Here is a 23730-nt window from a genome sequence, read left to right on the forward strand (position 1 = left end):
CAAAGGCTGTTATATGCTGGTGTGCATGGTGGTCAGAGTCCATTTAACTGACAAATCCACTTTTAAGTCCTCCTGTCCCAGTGGGATAATTTTCCAGGCCAATTTCTCTTTGTATGTGACACTGTTACCTTGGCTTCGACAACAAAGTTTATTAGACTTTCCACAGTGCATGCACAGTGGGCATTAAAGCATTTGGCTTATCCTTCGCTCATCAGCATACTTCACTAAAAGCAGCATCTTTTCTCATATGTCAGGTTACTTCAGCTAGTTTTGTGAGGGAAAAGAGCATTGCCGAATTTAACGACTAGTATTTCAGACCATATGGCTCAGCATCCCAATTTCCTTTGGCTCAGCTCTCGTTATTGTGGATCGTTTTGGCAACTGGAGTGAAGAACACAAGACACATTTGTAAGAAAGACGTCCAACAAGAGTACCAAATTCCCAGGCAGGGAAGAGAAAGGACAGTAAGAACACACTTATTTAAATTATTCAGAGAACAGATGGGGGAAGATATCCAAACCCCCAAACCCAAGACCATAATCTTTACTTGATAAGAAATTATCCTGATAACCTCAACTTCTGGTACATTTGGCACTATTTAGCAGCCTCCTCTAAAAGAGACTTCTTGCTACTCTTGCTATCTTCTTTGAATGAGATTTAAGTAAGCATACACTAATGTAAAAATTCTGTCATCTACTGAAGCTACAGTCTCTGCCAAAGAGTTACTTTCACACCATTACAGGTAAGGCCATTATGGGTGGCTTCTGCCATATGGTTTAAGTTGTGAAGATATAGCCTGCAGAAGAACAGCCTGGCTATCCTACTGTAGAACTGGGCAGGATCATTCAGCAGATTTATTTTTTTTTTTAACTTCAGTTCCAGTGGAGGTAACATGCCATATGAGTCAAAACAATTATCTACTTTGGGTGCTAAATTTAGCTCCCTTCATTCTGTGCTTGAAAAGGAAACACATGAATGACCTCCACAGTCATTAAAAAAAAAGCTCGAATATGTTTATTTTGACACAATTTAAAAATATACAAATACATTAAATATCAGGGTTCATTAAAGCCAATTTTTTAAAATATATATATGTAGGTATGTAGTACTATTTTGAAGGGAGATGGAAACCAAAACACCACATCATATATTTAATTTGACAGTGCAAGCGAATGAGAAACTGCTTAGACCAGGAGTCCACTGTGTCAGACAGCAATAACAAAAGCTGAACAGTTCCTGAAACACACAGAAAAATAGTAAAAATACCTGCTGCATTTAAAAGAGTTCGCTGGGGGGTGGACAATATGGGAAGGGAAAGATGTTATCATTGAGAAAAACTTGACTGCACGGAAGTTAGAGCACTAGATGCTTGACATTAAGTTACAATATGCACTTGAGGATAAGATAGGGTTCAGACAGTACAATGACATGAATGATCCTTCAGTAATTTATGTGTAGAAGGAATACATTGGCAACTAAGCAATACAAGAATGCACTATCATTGATAGATTCACAAGCAGAAACTCCCTGCTTTCAAAGGTGCAGTTTCTTGGCATTATTTGCATAGTTACTCCTTTTCTTTAGCAGTTAGGAAAATATTCAGCAACTAAGTTCAGAAAAAAGTCTATGACCTCCAGACATAATTTCTACCTGTGGAAAATCACAGCAGCACAAAGACAAAAAAAGACATCAAAACGACAGAAACAAAACTGCCACCTCCTGAACTTGGAACATAACGAACTATAAAGCACATTTCATATTGAAAAGTGAAGGGTCTCAAAATGGCATTGTCTGCTGTCTTTAGTTTTGTCCAGTAGAACAAAAATTTCATTTGTCATTGTGATAGAAAGACAATCTTAAGTTTCTCCATACAGCAATTCAGGCTTTTTTTTTTTGGCACAGGGTCCTCTTCATGGTTTGTTCTTTATCCCCAGTCTTTACCCTAGCTTGTCTGGATGCTACAAGAGATCTCATTACTTTGCAAGGACAGAGATAAAAGTAAACACAACTGCACTGAAACTTACATAAAAACAGGTCTATTCAATAAGATATATTTATCTCCTCCCATCCCAGTTCTCCTTTTTTAGGTTTGAATAAGCTTTTAACCACAGAGAAAAGGGAATCTGGATCACAAGGTTTGGACTCTCCATATGGGTGTCATGTCAGCTCAAGACAGTTATGTTCACATTTTCCTGAAAAAGAGAACAGGCTGTTCCAGTTTGTTCATGCCAGTGGATGCCGATGAAGAGCTTCCAAGTAACTTATTTTAGGAGCATAGACCCATAATGGAGTGCCAGCTAAACCAAAACAGGCAATAGCAACACAGGTAGGTGGGAATGCACAAGCTGCATAGTTATAATTTCACATATGGTGACAGTGACACTTCAACAAATTTAGCAACCTCAGATTTTTCACTTATTTTCCAGTCACCCACTCTTATGCCCATACCACTGTGCCCATTATGCTGCTATACATGTTCACATAGCAAGTCAGCCATGCCAGGAAAAAAATTGGTGAAGGAGAACCTAGCCAAAAAAAAATTACTTTAACAGCTACTTTAATTTCCTCATAAAGTGACTACTCAGCCACACAGCTGGCATAAGATGGGCAAGAACAAGCATCCAAGAGTGAGGGCTATTTAGGCTGGCACTTTCAACAAAGAAATACTTGTTGAGTGCTCTCATAAGGTGCTGGCCTGCAGATGTCAGGCCTGTTAATCAAGGGCTTGACCAAAGAAACCCCTTATTGCATTGGCAGAAATTCACCTGACCTCTCCAGTTCATCTCAATACCCACTGACATGCCCAACAGATGCACAGCTACTCTGCAGGAATTTTGGTTTCCCTTCAACTGTTATGTTAAGGGAAGAGTGCTAGCAGAGACAGTCTTTGCAGGACAGACATAGCAGCCAATCAGTTATAAAGCCATAGCAAATGGCTCTTTATCCAAGGACGAAGCTGAAGCCAATTGGAAAAGCTTCCCAACAAATTCCCACACTTGGGATTGGACCTATACTGTCCACAGCCTTCAAAAGCACCAAGAACAACAGTATCTGGATAGCGGGTCTATATTCACAGTTAAAAACCAGGGTCAGCTATGTCATAGGCTGAAGAGGATGCTCCAGGAGGCATCATTTTTTGCTTCAAAAGGATACTGCATGTTAAGTATTGTTATATTGTCCTACAACGTTAAAGCAGTGGCACTTAGTGTTAGTAGCATTTACAAGTGGGTCCTTCAAACAAGTCCACATCCTTGAGTAATCTCAGTGTTTTGTGTTGGCCTGCAGCACTGAGACATTCAGCTCTGGGGACACAGAACGCATCACAACACAGGAAGAACTTGCCAAAACTGAAAGCGTACCAAAGAAAGGCAGATTATTTAAAGATTTTAAACACAGCATCTGTAGGAGACAAATGAAACCACAGAGCTGGAATAGTGCATTTCAAGATCACCAAAGCAGTTCACCGAACTGGATGCAGCCTGCCACCAGTATCTTTGCATTAGTTCATTTCTCTGTTAACATTTGGCACAAACCCTTTGAGACAGTAATCTGGCTTCCATTTAGGTCAGCTGCTTGCGATGTTTTCCTGGCACTTCAGTGGATTCAGAAAAAGTTTCTTCGACATGTGTACACTTATAAAGTCCTCAGTCAAGAATGAAGGCTAAACATTGCTGACCCTGGTTTCAGAAGAAGAGATCATAGCAGCAGATGCAGACGTCACTAGTGACCGTTCTCGTCTGACATATCGTGGCTTCCGAACTGAAATGGTGGGCACAGAAACATCATTAGCACCTGCTGTATAAGCATGCCTTTATCATTAATTCATAACACCACATGCCATCCAACAATTCCTGAGTGACCAAAGTCATTCTGGACCTTAAAAAAATCCCCCCCCAAAAAAACAAAACACAAAACCCCCTACATAGAGCTGATACAAAAGTCTGCAAATAAACTTTTTAAACAAGCTTCTAATGGCCTACTAAATAAGGTGCTCACTACAAACTATTCCCATTATTTGCAAGTGTTTACAGTACACGTAGCTTTCCTTTTTCAGCCCTAACAAAAACTCCCATAAGTGTACTTTCTTTTTAAACAGATGTATAAATTAAGGTAAGGAAACGAAGACTTTTCAGAAGCAGCACTGGCTGTCAGTTTAATAGCCAGACCCAGACCAAGTTTGGAACACATCTAAAAAATGTTTAAAAGTTAAAGACTGCATTAATAAAAGTTAAATATTAATTACACCTTCTTCATTAAAAAGGCCTACGCATACATGAGAAGCGAGACCAGAAATTTTGCTGAGCTTCGAAGGCCATTATTTCTTATGTTTTTAGATTTGGTCTGTCTCACTTTTAAGTCATTGCAAGTTCTGTCATTGTCTTGAAAGTATGGGGATCATGCACAGAAACAAGGTATTTTACTGTATTACCCTGGCCAAATAAATCCACTTTCCTAGCCACTCTAATTTCTTGTATAGATATAAATTCTTCTATCATTTGCAAAATACATCCTTTACTACCTACTTCTTTTCAAACTTTGTTACATGGTCAGAGACACTTAAAAGAATGCCTTGATTTGGTGTAATCCATTGCCCTTTTAAATATATGTTTTGGGAGAGTCATATTTAGATATTTCACGCTTTATTAGGCTCTCACTGGCTCATTAATAATATAAGAATGGCATACACTATTTCCTAGAAGTAGCACAAATTTAGAGGCCCACCAAAAAGCAAGTTTTTGCTCTCGGATTACCCAGATCTGGTCTAAACCAGCATATTAGAGTATGAACTATTCAGTAATACTTATAGGTTGAAATTATGAAAAATTGGGGAGAAAAATTGAGACATGCTCTTTAGATTTAATCTTCCTCAAGAAATAAATTTCTGCCCGAGTTTCACACATATTAAAAACCCACTTTGCCAAAAAAAGTCAACCTACAAACACCCCCCACACCACATACACACAAAACTGTATATTCCAAACAGTCTGTATCAAGTCTGTTTGTTTCAAGAAGCTAATAAGCTTCAAATCAGCAAGCCTGAAAATGAGCCAACCTGGCACTGACAAGAAGATTCCAATCCTGAAAATAGGTCCCAGACTGAATAATTTATTTTTGAGCACTTATGAAAAAATGTTGCATCTACTTGTAAGACTTGTCTATTAGGACAGAGAAGTGAAAGATCTATTTTAGGAGCTGTCAAAAGATCTATTTTAAGAGCTGTCAAAAGATCTATTTTAACATAACATGCTCTATCAATACTGTATGCCTACATTAATTAAAGCAATAAATCCCATCAAGAAGGTCTACTAGACAGATTTCACTGGATTTCTGTCCCCTCAACAGATTCCACTGTTCTATACCAGGCTTTATGGGTAATTGTTTTGACTTGCTGTGTGTTTTTAGCATATCCACTTTGAGATAGTTTGCCCGCTTTTCAATAACAAGATGCATAAAAGGGAAGCCAACAGGTAAAACATTTGTACCAGCATGCCCCAGAGAACAGTTCCTCACCTGAAGAAGCTGGGGGAGGTATCATGGATGCCTGCATAACAGAAGAATGATCATGTCAAACAAAGCACCTTTTGTCTTCACAGTCTTTCATTAAAAAATACAGGAACATTTTAGGGTTCCAATAATGTTTACTGGGTACATACTCTTTCTTGGAGAAAGTAACTCAATAGAATCCATATGGTCATACTTCACCTTTTTTCCAGTTTGGACAAAGAACCCCAAAACATCTTTTATTTTTATTTCGGTCTCTCATACATCAGATTAAGTAGCTCCCTAATGAACTCTTAAAACTTTAAGTTATTGTTTACTTGATGTTTTATGCTTGCTTATTCCCATTGGAAGGACAGAATTTACTTACTGTTTCACTAGGCTGGAGAACAGATGCTAAAAAAGAGAGAGAAAGAGAGACTAACCATCATTAATCTAGAAGGCTAGAACTGCTAGTTTTCTAAAAATACATGCATGCAACAGAATAGTTCTATTGTTAAAAAATAGTTTTGTCAAAGACTACCAAAACAGATCAGAACATTCAGAAATCCCATTAGTAGAATACATTGTCTGTAGGACTCTCCTCAAGATTAGAGGTAAAGGGTTGCAAAGGTCTCCAAGAGAATGACTTATTTTACTTTCAGAGAAGGTAGCCACAGCAGTGTCTCTTTAATATGAAGAAGCTTCAGTAGGAAAAATGTCACTTTGAGCCAACTACCAGAAAAAGGCAGTACAAATAGAAAACAATTGAGCAGTGAGAGATGCAACCCTTCTTATGCAAGAGATTGCTGCCTTTATTGGCCAGGTGATAAACATCATCCAGACAGAATGAAAGCTAACATGATAAGCCAGAGAAATGTTTCTAATGCTTCTCCTTCAAAGGAGGACATAAAAGCTTTAGCCTGGTGGACCAGAGCAAACTGTCAGTACAAAATGTGGAAGTCAGACAAGTATGACTGAAGCCTCGACAGAGGTCTGGTATCCCGCCAGCTTAGAAATGTCATAGCAGAACAGCTCTTGACCCACTTAAAAACTGAAGGAGAATCTTGTACTAACTAAACTTAAAGACACATGCAAAAGCAACCTAGAGGTTTCAATATGGCAGTTGTGATTAAGATACTAGCAGTTCCTCTGGCACGGATCAATTTACACCTTAGGTAGCTACTGTTGTATACTTCTACACAAAATGATATCACAGAGACTGGAAATGTGATGTTTTGTGAAATTAACTATGACTAGACACAACATTCTTAGCCAAACAATAGACTTGTATTGCTCCACCCACACCCTTTTTCTCTTTTTAAGCTTATTTCTATTGTGACAGTCTAGCTTGAGCTTGGTCCTGTAAGACATGAATGAAAATTGAAAATAACAGGAGGTCTATTTGTTTAGCAGACCTAATGGGTAAACAGCTTGCTTTCAACAGAAGGAGCTCTAACACAGCAAATGCTGTGCTAGAGGTTGTCATGGGAATCATTCAAGTGACTGCATAGAAGGGGTGAGACAGTCATAGATCAGCCTCAGTTTCATGCAAAACACTGGGTAAAATGGAGACAACACCTTCCACGTATCTTGCTCAATACCTTCCACATATCTTACTCACCACCTCCCAGAAACTGAAGACTAGTAAAATGTGGACACATAGAACAACTTCACAGAAACTGAAGCATCTGAAAGAGCCAGATGTCTACATAAAGTCTTGGTGCCCTGTGGCTAAGCACATCCCAGGTGTTCTTTTCCTTAGCTTTTCTGGAATCACTTTGGCATGAAGTCAGGTCACTGCATTTTAGTTACATGGCTTCATTTCTCAGTAACAGCAGTGGCAGAAATAAAGAATAAATTTCTTTATAAGAAGAAAAGCTAAGGGGTGTTTGCTTAAAAAAAAAAAAAATTCAGGCAGTTAGCTCTTCCAAGCCCCAATAAGTCCTGCATTTAGAGGGTAAACACAGTTGAATGAGTAGTACAATAATGAGGAACCTCAAATTCCATTCCCTTTCTCCTGCTGCTGATACATCCATGATAAGTACACTGCCCTTTAGTATTACAGTTCATTTCTCTCTAAGCCAAGAATAAACAACTGCTTTTTGTAATGCTTTATAATTGTCTGGCATTTTGTGTACTGAAATAAACAAGTATTAAGTTCTATAAAAATGCCTTCTGTGCAAAAAGCACTGACTGGTTTCTCCCCCCCCCCCCCCCTTTTGAAATCAAGTATCTAATATTCAGTGACAACTAACATCAAGTATTGTAGTCTGGCAAATCTTTGAAAGCTACAAAAAACAATAGCTGGGTTAGAGATACTGTGTAATATGCACCTAATCCCACTTAGAATGAGAACAGACATCCTGTGCACTGCCATGAAAACATCCATACTGTAAACCCATAGCAGGAAAATAATTTTCATTAGTTTGCTTAGCTTTAGCCGATCAAAAGAGATAACAGTAGTTACATTAAGTTAGAACACTGACATGAAGAAATTTAAAAAGTTTTAATTTAAAAAACTCAAGGGCCAAAATTTTAGAGATTAAATAGACAATGAAAGGTATTTTACCTTTGTTTCTTCTGTAGAAAACATTAGGAAGTTTATTGGCACGTTTGAGGTAGAAGAAAGAAGCAACAGACAGAATCAGGAATAAACTGATGAAAAATGTCCCTAAGATGAGAGAGGCTGCCACTTCTGGGCCCCCTGTACAAAAAAAATATATATATAACGAGAGAGAGAAAAGACTATTATTCACTACAAATCTCTTCTAATAGAAGGGTTAAATGAAAGATAAAGACCAACTTCCTGATATTCATAGGAGAAAAAAACCCAACAGGTTGGGGGGTTTAATGTACAGACAGACCTCACTGAAACATTTGCAAAGATCTTTCAACACTCATTTTATCACATGAGCAACTTCCCCAACCCCACCTGTCAAATGTCAGGAAAGCCTTAGTCCCTACTTTTTTGAAGGCAGACAAATTTTTAATCCATTGTTCTGTTTCTTTTATATAACTTTCAAAACCAGTGCTAGGAGGCAGTCAACATTAATATTGTTCTTTTATTCCTTAAATGAAATCTCCTAAAGACAGACTTATCAACAGACAATATACCACTAGTACAGTACACCCGGTATTATGTTTTTCACAAGTGACTGATATAGAAACCATTTAAGGAGGCAGATATTAGCAAAAGGTGCCCTCTTTCATCTCTATTCCCACTTTTCCTGCCTCAAAAAATGTCCTGCATATTCATTCTGCTGTTTTGTTTAAGATTATGATCCCAAAGAGCAAGCATTTCTTAAAACAAAAGTTGTTACTCATCTTGTTGCACACAAACCAAGACAGCAGATCTGTCTGACAACTCTGCTTGAGAAGTCCACACTGAAGAGCACTAAATACAAGTCAAGTATATGCGCGACAAGACAAATGTTAGAAAGGGATCAGCAGCACTCAAGTTTGACATAGCTGTTTAGCTTTCCTTTCTAAGAGCACTGATAAGCACTCGCCCTGTAACACTAAATCACTTCATTTAGCCACACTTCAGCAAGAGATAGGATACCATCTAAATAGTCTCAATTTGTATTATTCCTACCAGTGTTGAACAAGTATTTTTAGGAAATTAAACAGAAATGACTGGTCAGCAGTGATAAAATCAACTTATAGAAAGACTAACCAAGATGTAACAGGTGTGTAACACGTTGCCTCACCCCTAAAACCCAAAACTCTCGCAGCATAAGGTTTAACACTCAAGTTATGGGGTTTCATAAGTAACCAGCTGAACCTGTAACCAAAAAAATCACTTCAAGATCACTAGGACAAAATCAGAACTATTCAGTAAGATACAGTTACCTCAAAATTCAACTCTTAAGACTTACAAAAGATTCTTGTTGAGAACAACTCAGAAAAAGTAAAAATGGCTACTACATTTAGAATAAAAGCTATGCTACAGAAAAACATTTTACAACTTGCTTCAAATGCTGTGTCATGAAGGGGCTGGTACACAGTGAATAATCACAAAGCCTGCGCTCAATAGCTATTTCCATTTACTCACCTATGTTCTGTATGAAAGGAGTTACGGTGCTTATATTCATTTGGAAATTCATTCCTCTGATACCAGCTGTAATCAAAAAGAATTTTTTAAATTAAAATCTGACAAAAACTACAGATCTGTTGAAAATAACTTCTCAGTAATTATTTGAAATTGTATAAGAACCCTGATTTCTCCCATTAAAAATTCATTCTTTATATCACTTTTGAGATTTAAAAAAAGAGAGAAGCAAACAAGCATCATCATCATTTGTCCAAAAAGAAAATAATTCAGTAGGGCATTTCCCAGAAACTTACATCAAGTTTGTCTCTTTCATTAAAAAATATTTAGAAGGAATTGAATGGTTCTCACCTCTCAAACAAAGCACACATACAAAATGAAGCTAGTCTTCTTAATACAGACTTTTTTTTCAAAAGAACTCAAGTACAGTCTGAACTATTTTGTGTTCTGGAGAAGTCCCTAGCAAATGCCCACAGCAAATGCCTTTTCCTTACAGCAGAGATTAAAGCAGACAAAATTCAGTATTTGCTGTATGTTTGATACAGGTCCTACCCTGCAAGTTTAATCATTTTGATGTTTACGACTTAACTTTTTAATTTTAAGCACTTATATTGGGCAGAATATTTTTTTTTTTGATATTGCATTTGGCTTTGCAGATTAGCTACTCTAATACATAAAAAGTTTCTGATTCCCCCCACCCCCCAGACTCTGGAATGGTTCCATAGCACTCTGCACAGTTTCTGCAAACTAAATTTCAAAGTTTCCATAGGTTTTGTTGCATGTTCGAAAGCTCAAAGTTATATTAGGAAAAGGTTGAATTTTTACAAGGGAAGGGGAAAAAGAAAACAAACCAAAAAACCAACACAATCTGCAACATTTCATGCCTTCTTGAACAGTCTTTGCTGGACCATGCATGCAAGAAGAGATCTTGGTACCGAAAAACACCCATCAAAATGAAGGGATTGTAAATGACTCACTATTTCTGCATTCAGTCAGATTGTAAATAGATAAAACAGGAAGGGTTTCATTTTTGCATTTAATGCAGCTGCTACTACCATCCTCATTCCATCGTCTGTAACAACCTGCATAAAAATAACATGTACAGAGGTTGGAAAACAACAAAAGCAACACTAGAGATATTTCCTAGTCTTCAGAAAGAGATAAAGGCAACAGAAGTTCCCTCTGTTTGGTCTACTGGTTACAAACATCTCCTGCTTCCTATTATATTACACAAGTTAAGAGGTTTCATTTCAAAGCATTTATTCCAGAAAAGATAACCTTTCAAGGGCCAAAAAGGAGAAAGAGTTACAAGCAAACAGCTCCCAGAGGGCAATTTCAACATAGCTCCATTCACTGCTTCACATGTTTTAGTTTTGAGAAAAATGGGAAGTGTCTAACAACCTGCAACTTACTCTCAACAAGACTAAAAAAGCAGCAGAATTTTAACATTTATTTTCAGAGGTCACACACTGTCAAAACAAAATTTAATGCCATTTTAATATATAGTATTGAAAATAGAAGTAGGCAGGGACAAAGATGCTAAGAACCAGAAAGTGTAGTTGGATGAAAAAAGGTGCTGGCATCCCTGTAATCAATCACTTGAAGCATGGCAAGCTAAAACACGAATACTGCCATAATACAGTCTTTTCCCCATGCCTCAGTCCTCTCAAGTATGGTACTATTTGTTTCACTTTAAGAACCACCCAAACCTGTTTAAACTATTCTGTGACAGATGGCGAGTGTTTTATATCGGTCACCCTACCAGGCAGGCTGGAAACTGATTAAACTTTCATCTTGGCCTGTCTTCGATGTTCAAATCTCTCTATTTATGCTTAAATGCGCATACTGCTACGTCTTTGTTAAGAAAAAAAGATTTTAGGGCACATCTTCAGTAACAACTTCATTTAATACAATAAAGCTGTGGTGGTTTCACTTGAGGCTTAGACTTGAGACACAAAGATTAGCAGGATATTCCTACTAGATCATATTACAGTCTACATTTAAAAGAAAAAACCTTACTGTGCTGGCTAAAATCCAGTTCTATAGAGCCTTGAGCCAAACTGGTATCAATTATCCCATAAAGCAAACTATTAGTAAGGTGCTGATTTGAAAACAGCTCTGCTGCTACATTTTTCCTTAGAGAGAAGCACCACATTTGATGCCCACAGTAATAAATTACATCTGACATTTAATCTAAACACAAACAGACCCAATGTAAGGGCAAAGACTTTCTACAGTAATAGGAAGGAAGCATCAAAGCACTTATCTGACACCAAAGATATTGGTAGATTATCAGTTTACAGTAAGATTTAAGAACACTATCCCGTGACTTGGAGACAATTGTTTATATCATATCTAAGATCATTTAGAAGCAGAAAACAATGCATTAAATGAAGCAACAGCTAGAGAAGTAACAAAGCAGCAAAAATAGATAGGCTTAAAATGCTTTAACAACTGTCACAAGGAAATGACTGAACCCAGAAGTGGACCCCAATTGTTAAGTCACTAATTCTCTTGTTATTGTGAGCTCTGAAGCCATTTTCCCACTCTGATTTTAAATAAAATGGCATTAAAAATTTTTTTAACTAATACTGGAGAGTGACAAAAGTTTTTAACTTCATTTAGAAGGAAACAACTCTACATATATGGCACTCAGAAGAATGAGGCATTCTGTGCTAACAAGACAATATTGAATTTATTCTTAATGCTCCCTTAGATACACATTACAGCATTTTTCCTTTTCATGCTCATTATATGGGCTTTTAAGCATTTACAATAGCTCTTACATAATCTAACTGCACACTAACTAAAAAAGATAAAGAATAACCTTATTAATAGCTGTCTACTCTCCTTACCATGCAAGAACAATATTTGTGAGTCATAAGAAGCTTTACCTTGCGTCTACAGAGGAAGAAAAACTTCAATATGTACATGCACTAATTATTTTGTTTTCACTCCCCAATTAATTAGGCACTGTATTTTGGTGTTAACTGCCAAAAACAATCTGGAATTTTATTAAACAATGACACACTATACCTGGACTGCACTGGTTCGTTACTGGACAGGAACTGTTTGAATCCAACATATCCACACAGCATTCTGTTTCCGAAACCTAAGAACAGAAATTCTATTTCACACAGTTCTTAAGTTTACTGAAACACTTCAACAACAAAGAATCTACAGAGAACGTAGAGGAATAAGCAGTAACTGCAGTTAAAACTTGCTGTAACTTTTTCTTTTCGCATTAAGCAACCTTACAACCATAAGAACAAGCTAGATGCACCATCGAGCTGATTTTGACCTGGCAGCTGCTACCCAAACTAACACTTGGAGAACAAATGCACAATCTGCTGTTGACATTGGACAAAGCCTCAAAAAACTGCTTTAGAAATATACTTGCTAAATTTTTCAGCAAAGCACAGTTCAGAGGGGGTTAGCCTTCCCACAGCACACAAATGCCCTAACAGATTTGCTCAGAAATACTATTGGCAAAATGACTAGCAAAAAACAGTTTTCATTGAATGCCCATATTGCAAGTGATGATAACATCTACATTTGGCAGAGCAATCCAGCAGAACTACAAAAGCTTCTTCCTTCAACATTTAATATAAAAGAATAATTTCACATATCCTGAAGGCACGTAGTTTATTTTTATTTTTCCTTTGTTTATATAAAAGCCAGTTTCAAAATTATTTACGAATTACAACAAGCAGTGACATAAGCTTAGAGATAAATGGTTGTTACAAACTCTGTGGTTCTTCTGATAGACTTGGGCATATCCACTCTCTGAATCTGTACAAGAAAAATAAGCCACAAAACTCCCATGCCTTTTAAAGCTTTGCAGGTACATTCCCCTAAAGAATATAGCAAGTCAAATCAGTCTTAAAAATGGATGAAGTATTCTTGGTCAAAAGTAACAAGACCCGATCTATATTCAGCCAAAGAAGCAACTTAAATATACCTAACATGTAACAGCCAGTATTTTTCTGCTTATCTGCAAAACCCATCAAATCCAGGGGTGACAAAGATCAAAGCTATCAGAAGAAATGGCTGGGACTGTCAAAACTGAAATTAGTAGGCTGACTTCACACTCTTAGTGCATCACGGGGAGGTAGACTACCGTAAAGAACCAGAAGATCTATAGATAACAAGCTTAAGACCAGTTTCTTAAGAAGTTTTGTTGGTCGAACTCTCCTGCAACTAGAATTTTGTACTCTGACCTTTTTTTGTGACTTGAAGCAGTGTTTGCTTCAGAGCTTCTCAGTCATTTGAAAAGTTAACTTTTGAGTATCCAAGTTTTGGACTGTTTGTAGTTAAACTGCCAAGCAGCTTGAAAAGTGGGGTTTTTTGACCATCAGGGTGCTTTTTCCACATGGTGGGAGGCATTACCAGTTGCACCCCTGCTTGCCTACAAGCACATGACTAGGAAGAATTCAATGCTTTAATAGGCAATCAGCCATCACGTCAAATTGACCCACTGTAAAAGTTTCAGTTAATGACTGCTAGGAGTACAGATCACTTCTATTGAATTAGAAAGCCTTCTATAAGCTACAATGCGAGAGGAAAATAATCTGATACTTCTGTTTTTATAGTGCCTAGCATGACAAAAAACACGAAGTACCTACCGAACTTTCAGTAGATTTGCTGGTAACTTCTGCTACGAGTCTAGTTAAGAGAAGGACATATGGCACCTCCATGCCCAGGAAAGACACAGGTCTAAAGAACAGGGAAAGAAATTAGAGCGTCTTATTAATGATGAGAGAAGTTATGCTTTCCATTTGTTAAGGAACTTTTGCATTCAAATCATAGGAATGTGTTGGTAAAGCCCTTTGAATTAAATATGCCAGGGGCACTTACCTTGGTTCAAGATACAAATTTGAGACATTCAGAATTTTCCCTCCAGCTGCAGAGGGGTAGGTTTCTGGCTATGGCAGACTGTGGTTGCTAAGAAACAAGGAGCCTTATCAGTCTGCTCCAAACTGGGCCATGCAGAGACTATTCCACACCCAGGATCTAAAAATCAATGTGATTGCAATAGAACAGTTACCGCCTGGCACCACCACTGATAAGCCTCCCCACAGTTACAGGCTCCTCTGGCTGCAGCATTGAACTGCAATGGATTTGTGTCAGGACAGAGAGCACACGCCACTTTGAAAAGGCAATACTGCAATTAATTTCTCCCATGACAGCACAGTCATAAAGCATTAATGAAGTCTGTCTGTTAATAAGTAGTATTTCTCAGTTGCCTGAGAACAGACTTTCTCAATGTGGAACAGAACATTGTAGACAGTCTGCTGCAAGCCTTGCTTTTTTTCCTCCTCCACTTTTGCTATATAACTCCACACATAACCTAAACAAAGTCCACATTTCTTACATGAAATTGGATAAACTAAAAGGTGCTACATCATGCTTGATCCACATTGTTCAGACACTCCCTATATCAATATTATAATATCTGCCTACTCTCTAGTCAATATAATGTTTGAAGCCACATCCAGTTCTCAGAACTACTGTACCTGCAGCCTGCTCACTTTAGGAAAACAGTCTTTCGTATTATAAGTAAAACATGGAGACAGACAAGGCCCTCTAACCAGAGCTTAATAAGAAGAAAGTGTCTGAAAGAAAGCCTTCAACTGTAGGGGGACACTCCTTTAGTGACTCATTTCACAAACTGAAAATTGTTACTATTTGTTAAATAAAAAAAACAGTAGATGAGTTTTAAATTACTGCAAAATATGTATCATGACCCTTGGCAAGTTGTTTTTCTGAAGGAAAAAAATCATTGACCAGTTCCTATGATTAATTTCCATTCAGTGATTCCATTAAATCACACATACCTTGTTGCCTCAACTTCAAAGTAAGATTAGTTCAGCTTGGTGGGACAACTTATTATTATTCCCTGCTATCACACAGAAGCGCCGAGATCAAGGGCTGAAAATCCTGAAAACCAAACTCCAGTCTTACTGCTACAACTAATTTCTATAGTTAGTGAGGATTGGGGCAGAGCAGGAAAAGCTTGCACTGTCACGATACCTTCCAATTTAAGCAAAACAATGGATATCAAGTCTGTCAGTGTCAAGCTACAGCATCCGTGATTTCATCAGTTCACATTTACATAGACGTAAATAAAACGATGCATATACTAAAATGAAAAGCAGACAGTCAATATAAAGTGCACTATGCATGCAATGCTAGCTGACAAAGGCCAAGACAGTGCCTGATTAGCCTTGCTGTTGGCAATGTAGATTATAGGAACCAAGGAATGTAAGCAGCAAGGAACCTTTGAACATGCAGAGATTCTCCAGAATGAGATACTAAGAGCTAGTTTGCTTCAGGAACGGTGGTACCACCACATCCTGGAGTGAAAATTAAGATGGATCATGGCATTTTACGGAACTGCTGGAAAGTGATGGCACTGCCAAAAACAGCAGGGAAAATTTAGTTTTGGGAATTCTATGCAAGGATGGAAAGATACGTTTCTAATCCACAGCTAAGCTGACAAACTGCTGACTAAAAAGCTTTAATGTTATTTTTCAACAATACCCGAGGTGACAAGATACCTCAAATGCAACCACCTGTTTTAACAAAAAGGTGAAGTCATCTCAGAAGATGAAAGGAGACAACCTTTCTAGAGTGCAGTAGGTATCCCCAAAAGCCAAGAACACCCAGCTTATAGCTTTGATGGTAACAGTTTCTCCTTGAGCACAATTGAGCAGAACAGAAGCTACTGGTGACTCAGTAAATGATCGCTGATGTAGGCATTGCATTTACCTAGTTTGACAGAGAGCTTTCCACTTGTGTGTGACAGTATATGAGTGCTTACATAAAAGTTATGAATAATTCTGTTTCGGATCACATTGGGTGTAACTTTAATTTGCACATTTAACCTTTTAAAAACTTTTATTTTTATGCCTTTCTATTGCAGCAGGAGTTGAGTAGCACAACTTTTAAGGTTTTTCAAAGCAGTCCAGCAGAGCCTAATATTAAAACGATCCTCAGGATGTGCATATGGATGGATGCATTCTAAACAAATACATACATAGAGTTTGCCTTTTTACTTATCAGTTCTCTACAATCTGTCTTCAGAAATGAGATATTGCTGCTTGGCTGAGAAGGACTTCCTCTGGGGAAAATACTTTGAGTTGGTAAAGACATTTGCTGATAATTCTTTGTTGTTTCGGATGCTATGCACACATTTTTGTCAATACCTGGTTATTATAATAGCTGTGAATACTAATAAAAGGCAGGTGAAAGAGGCATTTGTTTAAACAAATATATTCTTGTTATCTAGAAAAATACTTATTTCCAGGAACAAGTCATACTAAACAAGAAAACATTTGTGAAACTAGCCACTTCTAAGTGCCCAATCCCCCTCTTTGTGAATGCAAATAGCTATACAGCATCAGCTCAATATTGGTTGTATTTCCATTCCTGAAATAAATCAAGCTACTAATCAACAATACTGTTGCAGTTATGGGCAGATAGTTGTTCACAGCCACTAGTTTTTCTAACAGACTGGAACATCTGCCCTGCAGCTGTTCCAGTAGAAACAGGACACAAGATCTATTTGCCCGCAAATCATCAGCCAGTATTTTTTATTTCTGAGAGACAATATCTAAGCTTTTTCCTGTGCATATATATATACACACATATATATGTCATTGTTGTTTGTTGTTTGAATTTTGAAACAGCTTTAACTGCAGGAAAAGGAAATTGGAGATGAAGAAGATGCTTTAAAGCTTCTAAACATATGAAACATGTTATGTTTACTCAATTTACATTTTACTCCACATCCCAGAACCACTTCTTCACACCCTGCTGGATTCTCTATCAGCCAGTAAAAATTAGAAGCCTATTAACATAATAGATAAATAACATCCGTCTGAATGAGTTAGAAATTCAAGCCATGAAGGTAACACTAGATATCTACTTCTTTTTTTTTTAGGGTAATGCCCATGAAAGATATCAGACAGACCTAAGCATCCATATTCTTTATATGTAATAATACGAAAAACATACATAATGTTCCTAAAGTCTGGTTGTGCCACACCTCAGCAAGGTTGGAAAGAGCTTGGGACTTGTAAGTCAAAGAATAAATCAAGTGCAGAACTTCCAAACAAGACAGCAACTTCAAGTTGGGATTTGTACTGTTAATTGGTCTCCCCGTACAAAACCACAGAAGTAATACAACTCATTTTACTGCTTTCCAGCCACAAGTCAGTCATAACCATTCTATTGCCAACCTGAACAATATTATACACCATAATTTTAACTTTAGAAAGGAAAAAGCCCTAAAGCCTCCAAGACATTCAGTACACAGGAATACTAACCATGCCTCTGAATGAGGTAGCTGAAGTTTTAGTTTTTAAATTCTAAGTATGTGAATTTGACCAGGATCAGACACCCACAGCAAAACAATTTACAAGCCCATATAATATGTTTCATGTTTGGCAGCATTTTCTCTTTGGATTACAGAAAAAAAAGATAATGTCATGCACAAACTGGAGCCCAAATTAGAAAGTATTTATGCTTGAGATACCAGCACAGTTTTGCTAACACAGACATTTTAATTAAAACAAGTATTTCGCACCCGAGTTCCACATTTGAAACAAATCTCAAATCACTGTCAACTTGGATCTCAAGTGCCACAATACACATAAGCTAAACACATCAAGATTCACTAGGGAATTCTTCCTCTTGTTGCTTTTAAAAAAGAACACAAACAATTCATGAACACCAAGCACTAGAAGACTTTTTCCCTCCCACGCCGGGAAGCAAGTGTTCTTTAATTCATTTTTATGTCTACATTTTCCATACATATAGTTGTGCATCTATTATTTCTGTTGTATTATCAGTATCTTGCTTGCTTAAAATGTTGGTGGAGCATTGTTTGAGTAAGGTAATTTTTTCAGGTACATGGAAGAAGATGGTAGTAAAAAGAAACATTGCCTAAATTTCAGGTGGTTTTATAATTCATTCAGCAGATCAGAGTTTGAAACTAACAACACTCATCCCACTGCCAAAGGCATCTTAATTCTGATGTGACCTTGAAATAGTCATGATAAAACAGAAGAGTCAAAATGCAGTCTCACAAACAACAGACCTGTAAAGGCCTAAACTCTCACTTACCAGCTCCGTCAGAGGTATGCACTAGGACACTGCATCTTCCTCAGATAACTCTGAACGCTTGTGGTATGTGGTTTACTGCTAGCTTCTCATTGACACTGCAACTGTTTCACAATAAACCTGCACAGTAGAGGAACAGATATGGGTTCTGCTTAGAACAATCTTTTATAAATTAAAGCTGAAGGAGGACTTGTTTTTCCAGCTTTCTTAACATGCACCCATGAAAAGAACTACTATCCCTACCCTTCCATCAAAATGATTATGTAATAGGCCAGCAACCAGCAATTAAAAATACACACCTTCTGCTCATGACAATGAAGATATCTACTTTAAGCTAGGCTTTGTTTCAAAAGCAGTTACATACCTGGAATACGCCTAGAGCAAACGCTAATTAACACCAACATTTACTGTTGTTCAGTCAACAAAAAATTGGCAGTAACACAATCTGCTGTTGAAACAGTCATTGCAAGCTTAAAAACTGAGAGCAGAAGTGAATACTAGTACAATTTGGTTGCCAATAGTATAGCTATACAGTACAGGGAAAGATGCTTTGGAAACTCGGCATATTCACGGCCTGTTTAGGGCTTTTTCCCCCCAGAAAAACAGTGCAACAAAAATTTGTGTTATAGACATATATATTTGCTTTAAATGTATCAAGGGGAAAAAAAAAACAACCCACCAAACCAAAAAACTCCACCAAACACCCACAACCCTAAGAAGTCTCAGAATGCCAAAATCAGTAGTAAACTGAGTTAGTTTATTAGGGAAAAAGTATCCAAAGTTTTACTGGACCGTGAGAAGGAGACTATTTGTTTCCAAAGGCGTCTCGACAATACAGCACTTCAACGTAAAACGTTCCAGGAACCAAGAAGCCTTGAAAAAGCTGGGCGAGAAGAAGGACCGAGGGGCAACTCCCCCCCCCCCACCCCGGCTTCAACCTACATGGCAAACCGCGGCGCCCTCACACACACCACCCCCACCCCCACCCCCCACCCCCCACCCCCCGGCCCCGGCGAGAAGGGTCGGGGGCTTTTTCCTCAGGTAAGGCACCCTCCCTGCGCCCGCTCTGGAAACACATTTCTGCTGCCCAACCCCGGGACGCCTCACAGGGACCGGCCCCACACGCCTCCACCGGCAGCGGGACACTGTGGAGGAAGGAGGGAGTGGGTGTGAGGTGAAAGGGGTGGGTGGGGGGGGCCTGGCCCGCGGCTGACAGACCGCTCCCTGCCCGGCGGTGCCGGCAGGGCCCGCTGCCGCCTGCGGCCTCACCGAAAGCTGCAGCGGCGCCCTCAGCGCCTCGCCTCACCTGCCCGGCGGCGCCTCCCGCGCCCCGAACAATGGGGCAACGCCCGGGGGCTCGCCGCCCGCCCGGAGGCTCGCCGTCCTCCTTCTTTCCCTCCCATCCCGGCCGCCGCCGCCCGAGGGGCCCGGCCGCCCTCCCGCCGCCGCCGCCGCCGCCTCCTTACCTGAGGAAACAACCGCCGGCAGCACCGGCGGCAGGTTCCCTTTCGTACCCCCCGCCCTCAGGCGGCGCCCTGCCCGCTCCTTCCCGCCGCACCCTGGGAGTTGTAGTTCCCCCTCTGCCGGCCCGACGCTCGGGTTCCCCGAAGGAGCCTTAGGCTGGGAACTACAAGTCCCAGCAGCCTCCGCGCCGCGCCCTACCTGCGCCCTCCTCCCCGCAGGTAAATCCCCTCCCTCAGCCCTTCCCCGGAGCGGCCTCCCTAGCGCCGCTCTCCTCCGCGCGGTGCCTCCTGGGAAATGGAGTCCCCCGTCCGGGGACGGGCCGAGGGACGCGCGGGCCCCGGCACTACGACTCCCGGTGTGCCTGGCGCCGGAGCGGCCATTTTGGGCGTCGCTTGGCGACGCGGACGCCCCGGGAGGGACGACGGGAGGGAGAACGAAGCCGCAGGTAGGCAGGCGGGAAGGCGAAGGCCTCTTCCCCCCGTCCCTCGAGGCTTCTGCCAAGGGGGGGAGATCGTGATCGAAGGATTAAATATTTCCTTCGGGAAGCGTCAGGATAGGGGACGCAAGGAGGCTACGGCACGCCTGAGCTCCTCCCGAGCCTTCACACAAGTCCTTGGGTACCACCTGGCAGCAGCCTCCTGAGGAAGCACGGGATTTCAGAGAAAGGAAGGAAACCTTGAGAAATGCAGGGCAATGCCTGCGTCCAGAAGGATGACGCCCAGCACGGAGTTGCTCGCCTAAGCGTACATACCATCACGTCTCAGCCCAATTAACAACCGCTGCCGAAATGTGGCAGAAAGGGCAGGATCTCTCGTTAAAGATTAGGGCTTGGAACGGGAGGCTGCACTTCTGATCCGAAATCTACGCCTTCGTGCAACAAGTCACCTAGGTCTTGAAGAGAATTAAAACGTGTTCCAAGTTTGAGATGGCAGTGCGTTTTGTAACAAATTTAAAATACAAAGATTATAGGCAATGTCAAACATCGTTTGGGAAAAGGTCTCAATTCTATAGTATGATTTTTTTAAATAAAAGATTTTAAAATACTTAAATTCTTTGAAAGTTGCCCTCTCCTGAACCATACGTGGAAATATTTTTTCCAGTAAGGAAGAAACTACCTAGTTAAGTATAATAAAGAATAAAAATATTTACCAAGAAAATTAATGTTCAGTTTTACCACATATTTATATAGCTGTGCAGATGAAAACTAAATGCAGCTCTTTACAAATTTCCTCACCTGGATACCTCAGAAGAACTGCAATTTACTATGATGGTTTTTTGTTGTTTTTTTTTTCCAAAGTGGGTGCAGTGTTTCGGAGCAGAACCTAGAATCCCAGAGAAAGACTTAAATGCACTACTTATTCTCAAGACTGAAGAAGTCAGCAGGAAAAAGCTTTCACTGAACTTTTGACACAGCAGTCCTAGAGTTTCTCCCACAAAGTGTGGATATATGGTATAATTCAGTACACTTTGCTGAAGAGATGAAAATGGGGGAGGTGGGTGGACAGGCTTGTTTGCTTTTTGTTCTTTGTGTGTAGCACCCAATGATACACAGAATTCAGCTTCTGATAAATATACAGAGCAGCTAAAGTGCTGAAACTGCAAACAAATTGTTACTGGTTTCATTTGCAGTTACACAGAACTTTCAGAGGTGCATAATTCACACTTTAGTAGAGCAGTTAGAAATGATTCTCAAATACCTTTGGATTCAATGAGTTACTGGATGCAAAAAACACACATAAAGTTATACTATGACAAAGTATTTTGACTTAAAAGTACTTCATCTCAATATCGAATTCACCCTTACCTCTTCAAAGATTAAGCCTTCTGCCTTCTATTCTTTTCACTAGCTATAAAATTGACAATGACTTCATAGCCAGGAAAAACATTTCTCGCCTTCTTTTCTTAGCTGTGTATTGTGGTTTGCATTACTTCGTAAATGTGTCACTTGAAATTTGTTCTGCAGCTTCGTAAGCTGTTTGCGATCCCTCCCCACCCCAGCCTTCTATCGGCATTTCACAAAATAGGACACTTGGCTGAATGCAGAGTGTGACAGTGTGATTGGAATTTTTCTTGCCTAAGAGATTCAATGCATGTAAGAGGCTGTGATTTAAATCCTATGAATGGTTTAGTAGTTGACACTCAAACTTATTACATTTCTCCATAACCATAGTTATGCTATAAAACCCAGTATCTTTCTCTGCAACATGCCTGTGCAGGACAAGATATGCTACTTTCAAGTTTATAGATGGAAGAAGGAAAGGTAGAAATTATGAGCTTTGAATTTAGGGTCAACAAACAATTCATGAGGCAGAAAAAAGTTCTGCACATGGACAGGCATATCTAGGTTTTTTTGTTGGTTTGGTGTGTGTCCCGTCCCCCCCCCCCCCCCCCCCCTATAATTCAGAGGGCAGCACTACTGTGAAATAAAATTGCTGGAAAAGAATTGTAGATGCTGGCAAAACAAATGAGTACACTAAATAGCTGTCTTTCTGGCTGGTCCCATAGTTATTGCCACTGCAGCACTAAAACTAAAGTGCAGTCCTTCAAAACTGGGTTGCTGCTCACAAGCACATATTTTACCAGAACAAAAGAGTGAGTAAATCAACAGGACGTACAGTTCTGACAGCTTTTTGCAGTGACCTTTCCAATCTGAGTGTAGGGCAAAAATAGGAGACTATGGAAAGTTTCATTGTGTGAAAAAAGTGCAAGCTACTATGACAATTAACTACAACCAGATACATTATTAATAAAAATCTTTTCAAAATATGTCTGTTATACCTCAATAGTGCTTTTTAAAATAATTCTTACTGTACTGAATTTTTGCATTCAGCTCTGTTTATTAAGGTTTTCTCACACAACATGTCCAGGCATCTCTTCAAAGTGATGTTGGCAGACACAACTTTGCAGTGGTTTAACTGTTGCATATTGTTTGGAGTGCTTGGCAAAAAAGGTGTCAAAATTAACATTCCTTTAGTAGACAGAGAATTACAAATTGCTTCAAAATAAACAAAACAACTATTATTGCATGTTACTTAACGGAAAGATCTAATCTATCGACTCTATTGTCAAGCTGTGAGAAAGGAAAAAAACCCTCTTTTAGATTACATTATCCATTTTCTCTGTAGGGTATTTCCAGTATATCTGTGTAATATGTAGGCATTGCCAGAAGTTTGTAGAGCTGGGAGGAAACCGCACTGTTTCTGCTATGTTTACTGTGTACTTCAGCATCCTGCAAGTTTAAGTTTGCAGTGGTTATATTAATTAGATTTCTGTACTCAGCTTCCTGACTAGTCTGTTTCTGCACACGACTACGACTAAAGTATTCTGTCATTTCAGCTTCCTGATTTGTGGCTTTTAACAATTGGTTGAGGCCGTTACCAAGATTTCCCCTAAGACACAAAGCGAAACCACTCTCACTTTGCACGTTACTAGCAGCTCTGAAACAAAGCAGAAAATACAGCGTGCAGTTATTCAGGCAATGATTTCTTCAGAGAGCTTTCCGTTCTATGCAACTGCTGCTGTTACAGAAAGATGTTCTGTAAAGTTGCTGAAGGCACACTAGCAGGTAACCGGATTCCTTTCATCCACAGCACAATGACCAAGTGCCT

At 39.4% G+C, this 23730-nt stretch overlaps 1 protein-coding gene across 3 annotated transcripts; it reads right to left on the reverse strand.

Moving 5' to 3' along the window:
- Positions 1-1009: 1009 nt before the first annotated feature.
- Positions 1010-20187, reverse strand: C1H1orf159 (chromosome 1 C1orf159 homolog). Of its 3 annotated transcripts, none has more exons than XM_049810939.1 (10): positions 20125-20187; positions 18662-18778; positions 14158-14248; positions 12569-12644; positions 10510-10614; positions 9536-9601; positions 8051-8185; positions 5870-5895; positions 5512-5542; positions 1010-3759 (listed from the first exon to the last, which is right to left on the reverse strand). In XM_049810939.1, exons 3-10 carry the CDS (start codon positions 14227-14229, stop codon positions 3662-3664), a joined length of 609 nt encoding a protein of 202 aa, XP_049666896.1. In that variant the 5' UTR covers positions 14230-14248; positions 18662-18778; positions 20125-20187; the 3' UTR covers positions 1010-3661. The 3 variants fall into 3 exon arrangements, with proteins under 3 accessions (XP_049666896.1, XP_049666901.1, XP_049666893.1); XM_049810944.1 differs by lacking the exon at positions 20125-20187 and adding an exon at positions 19965-20039; XM_049810936.1 differs by lacking the exon at positions 20125-20187 and having other exon boundaries at positions 18662-18936.
- Between the last annotated feature and the right edge of the window lie 3543 nt (positions 20188-23730).

The sequence above is a fragment of the Accipiter gentilis genome, chromosome 1, assembly GCF_929443795.1.
Source record: "Accipiter gentilis chromosome 1, bAccGen1.1, whole genome shotgun sequence".
In the NCBI taxonomy this organism is placed as follows: domain Eukaryota; kingdom Metazoa; phylum Chordata; class Aves; order Accipitriformes; family Accipitridae; genus Astur; species Astur gentilis.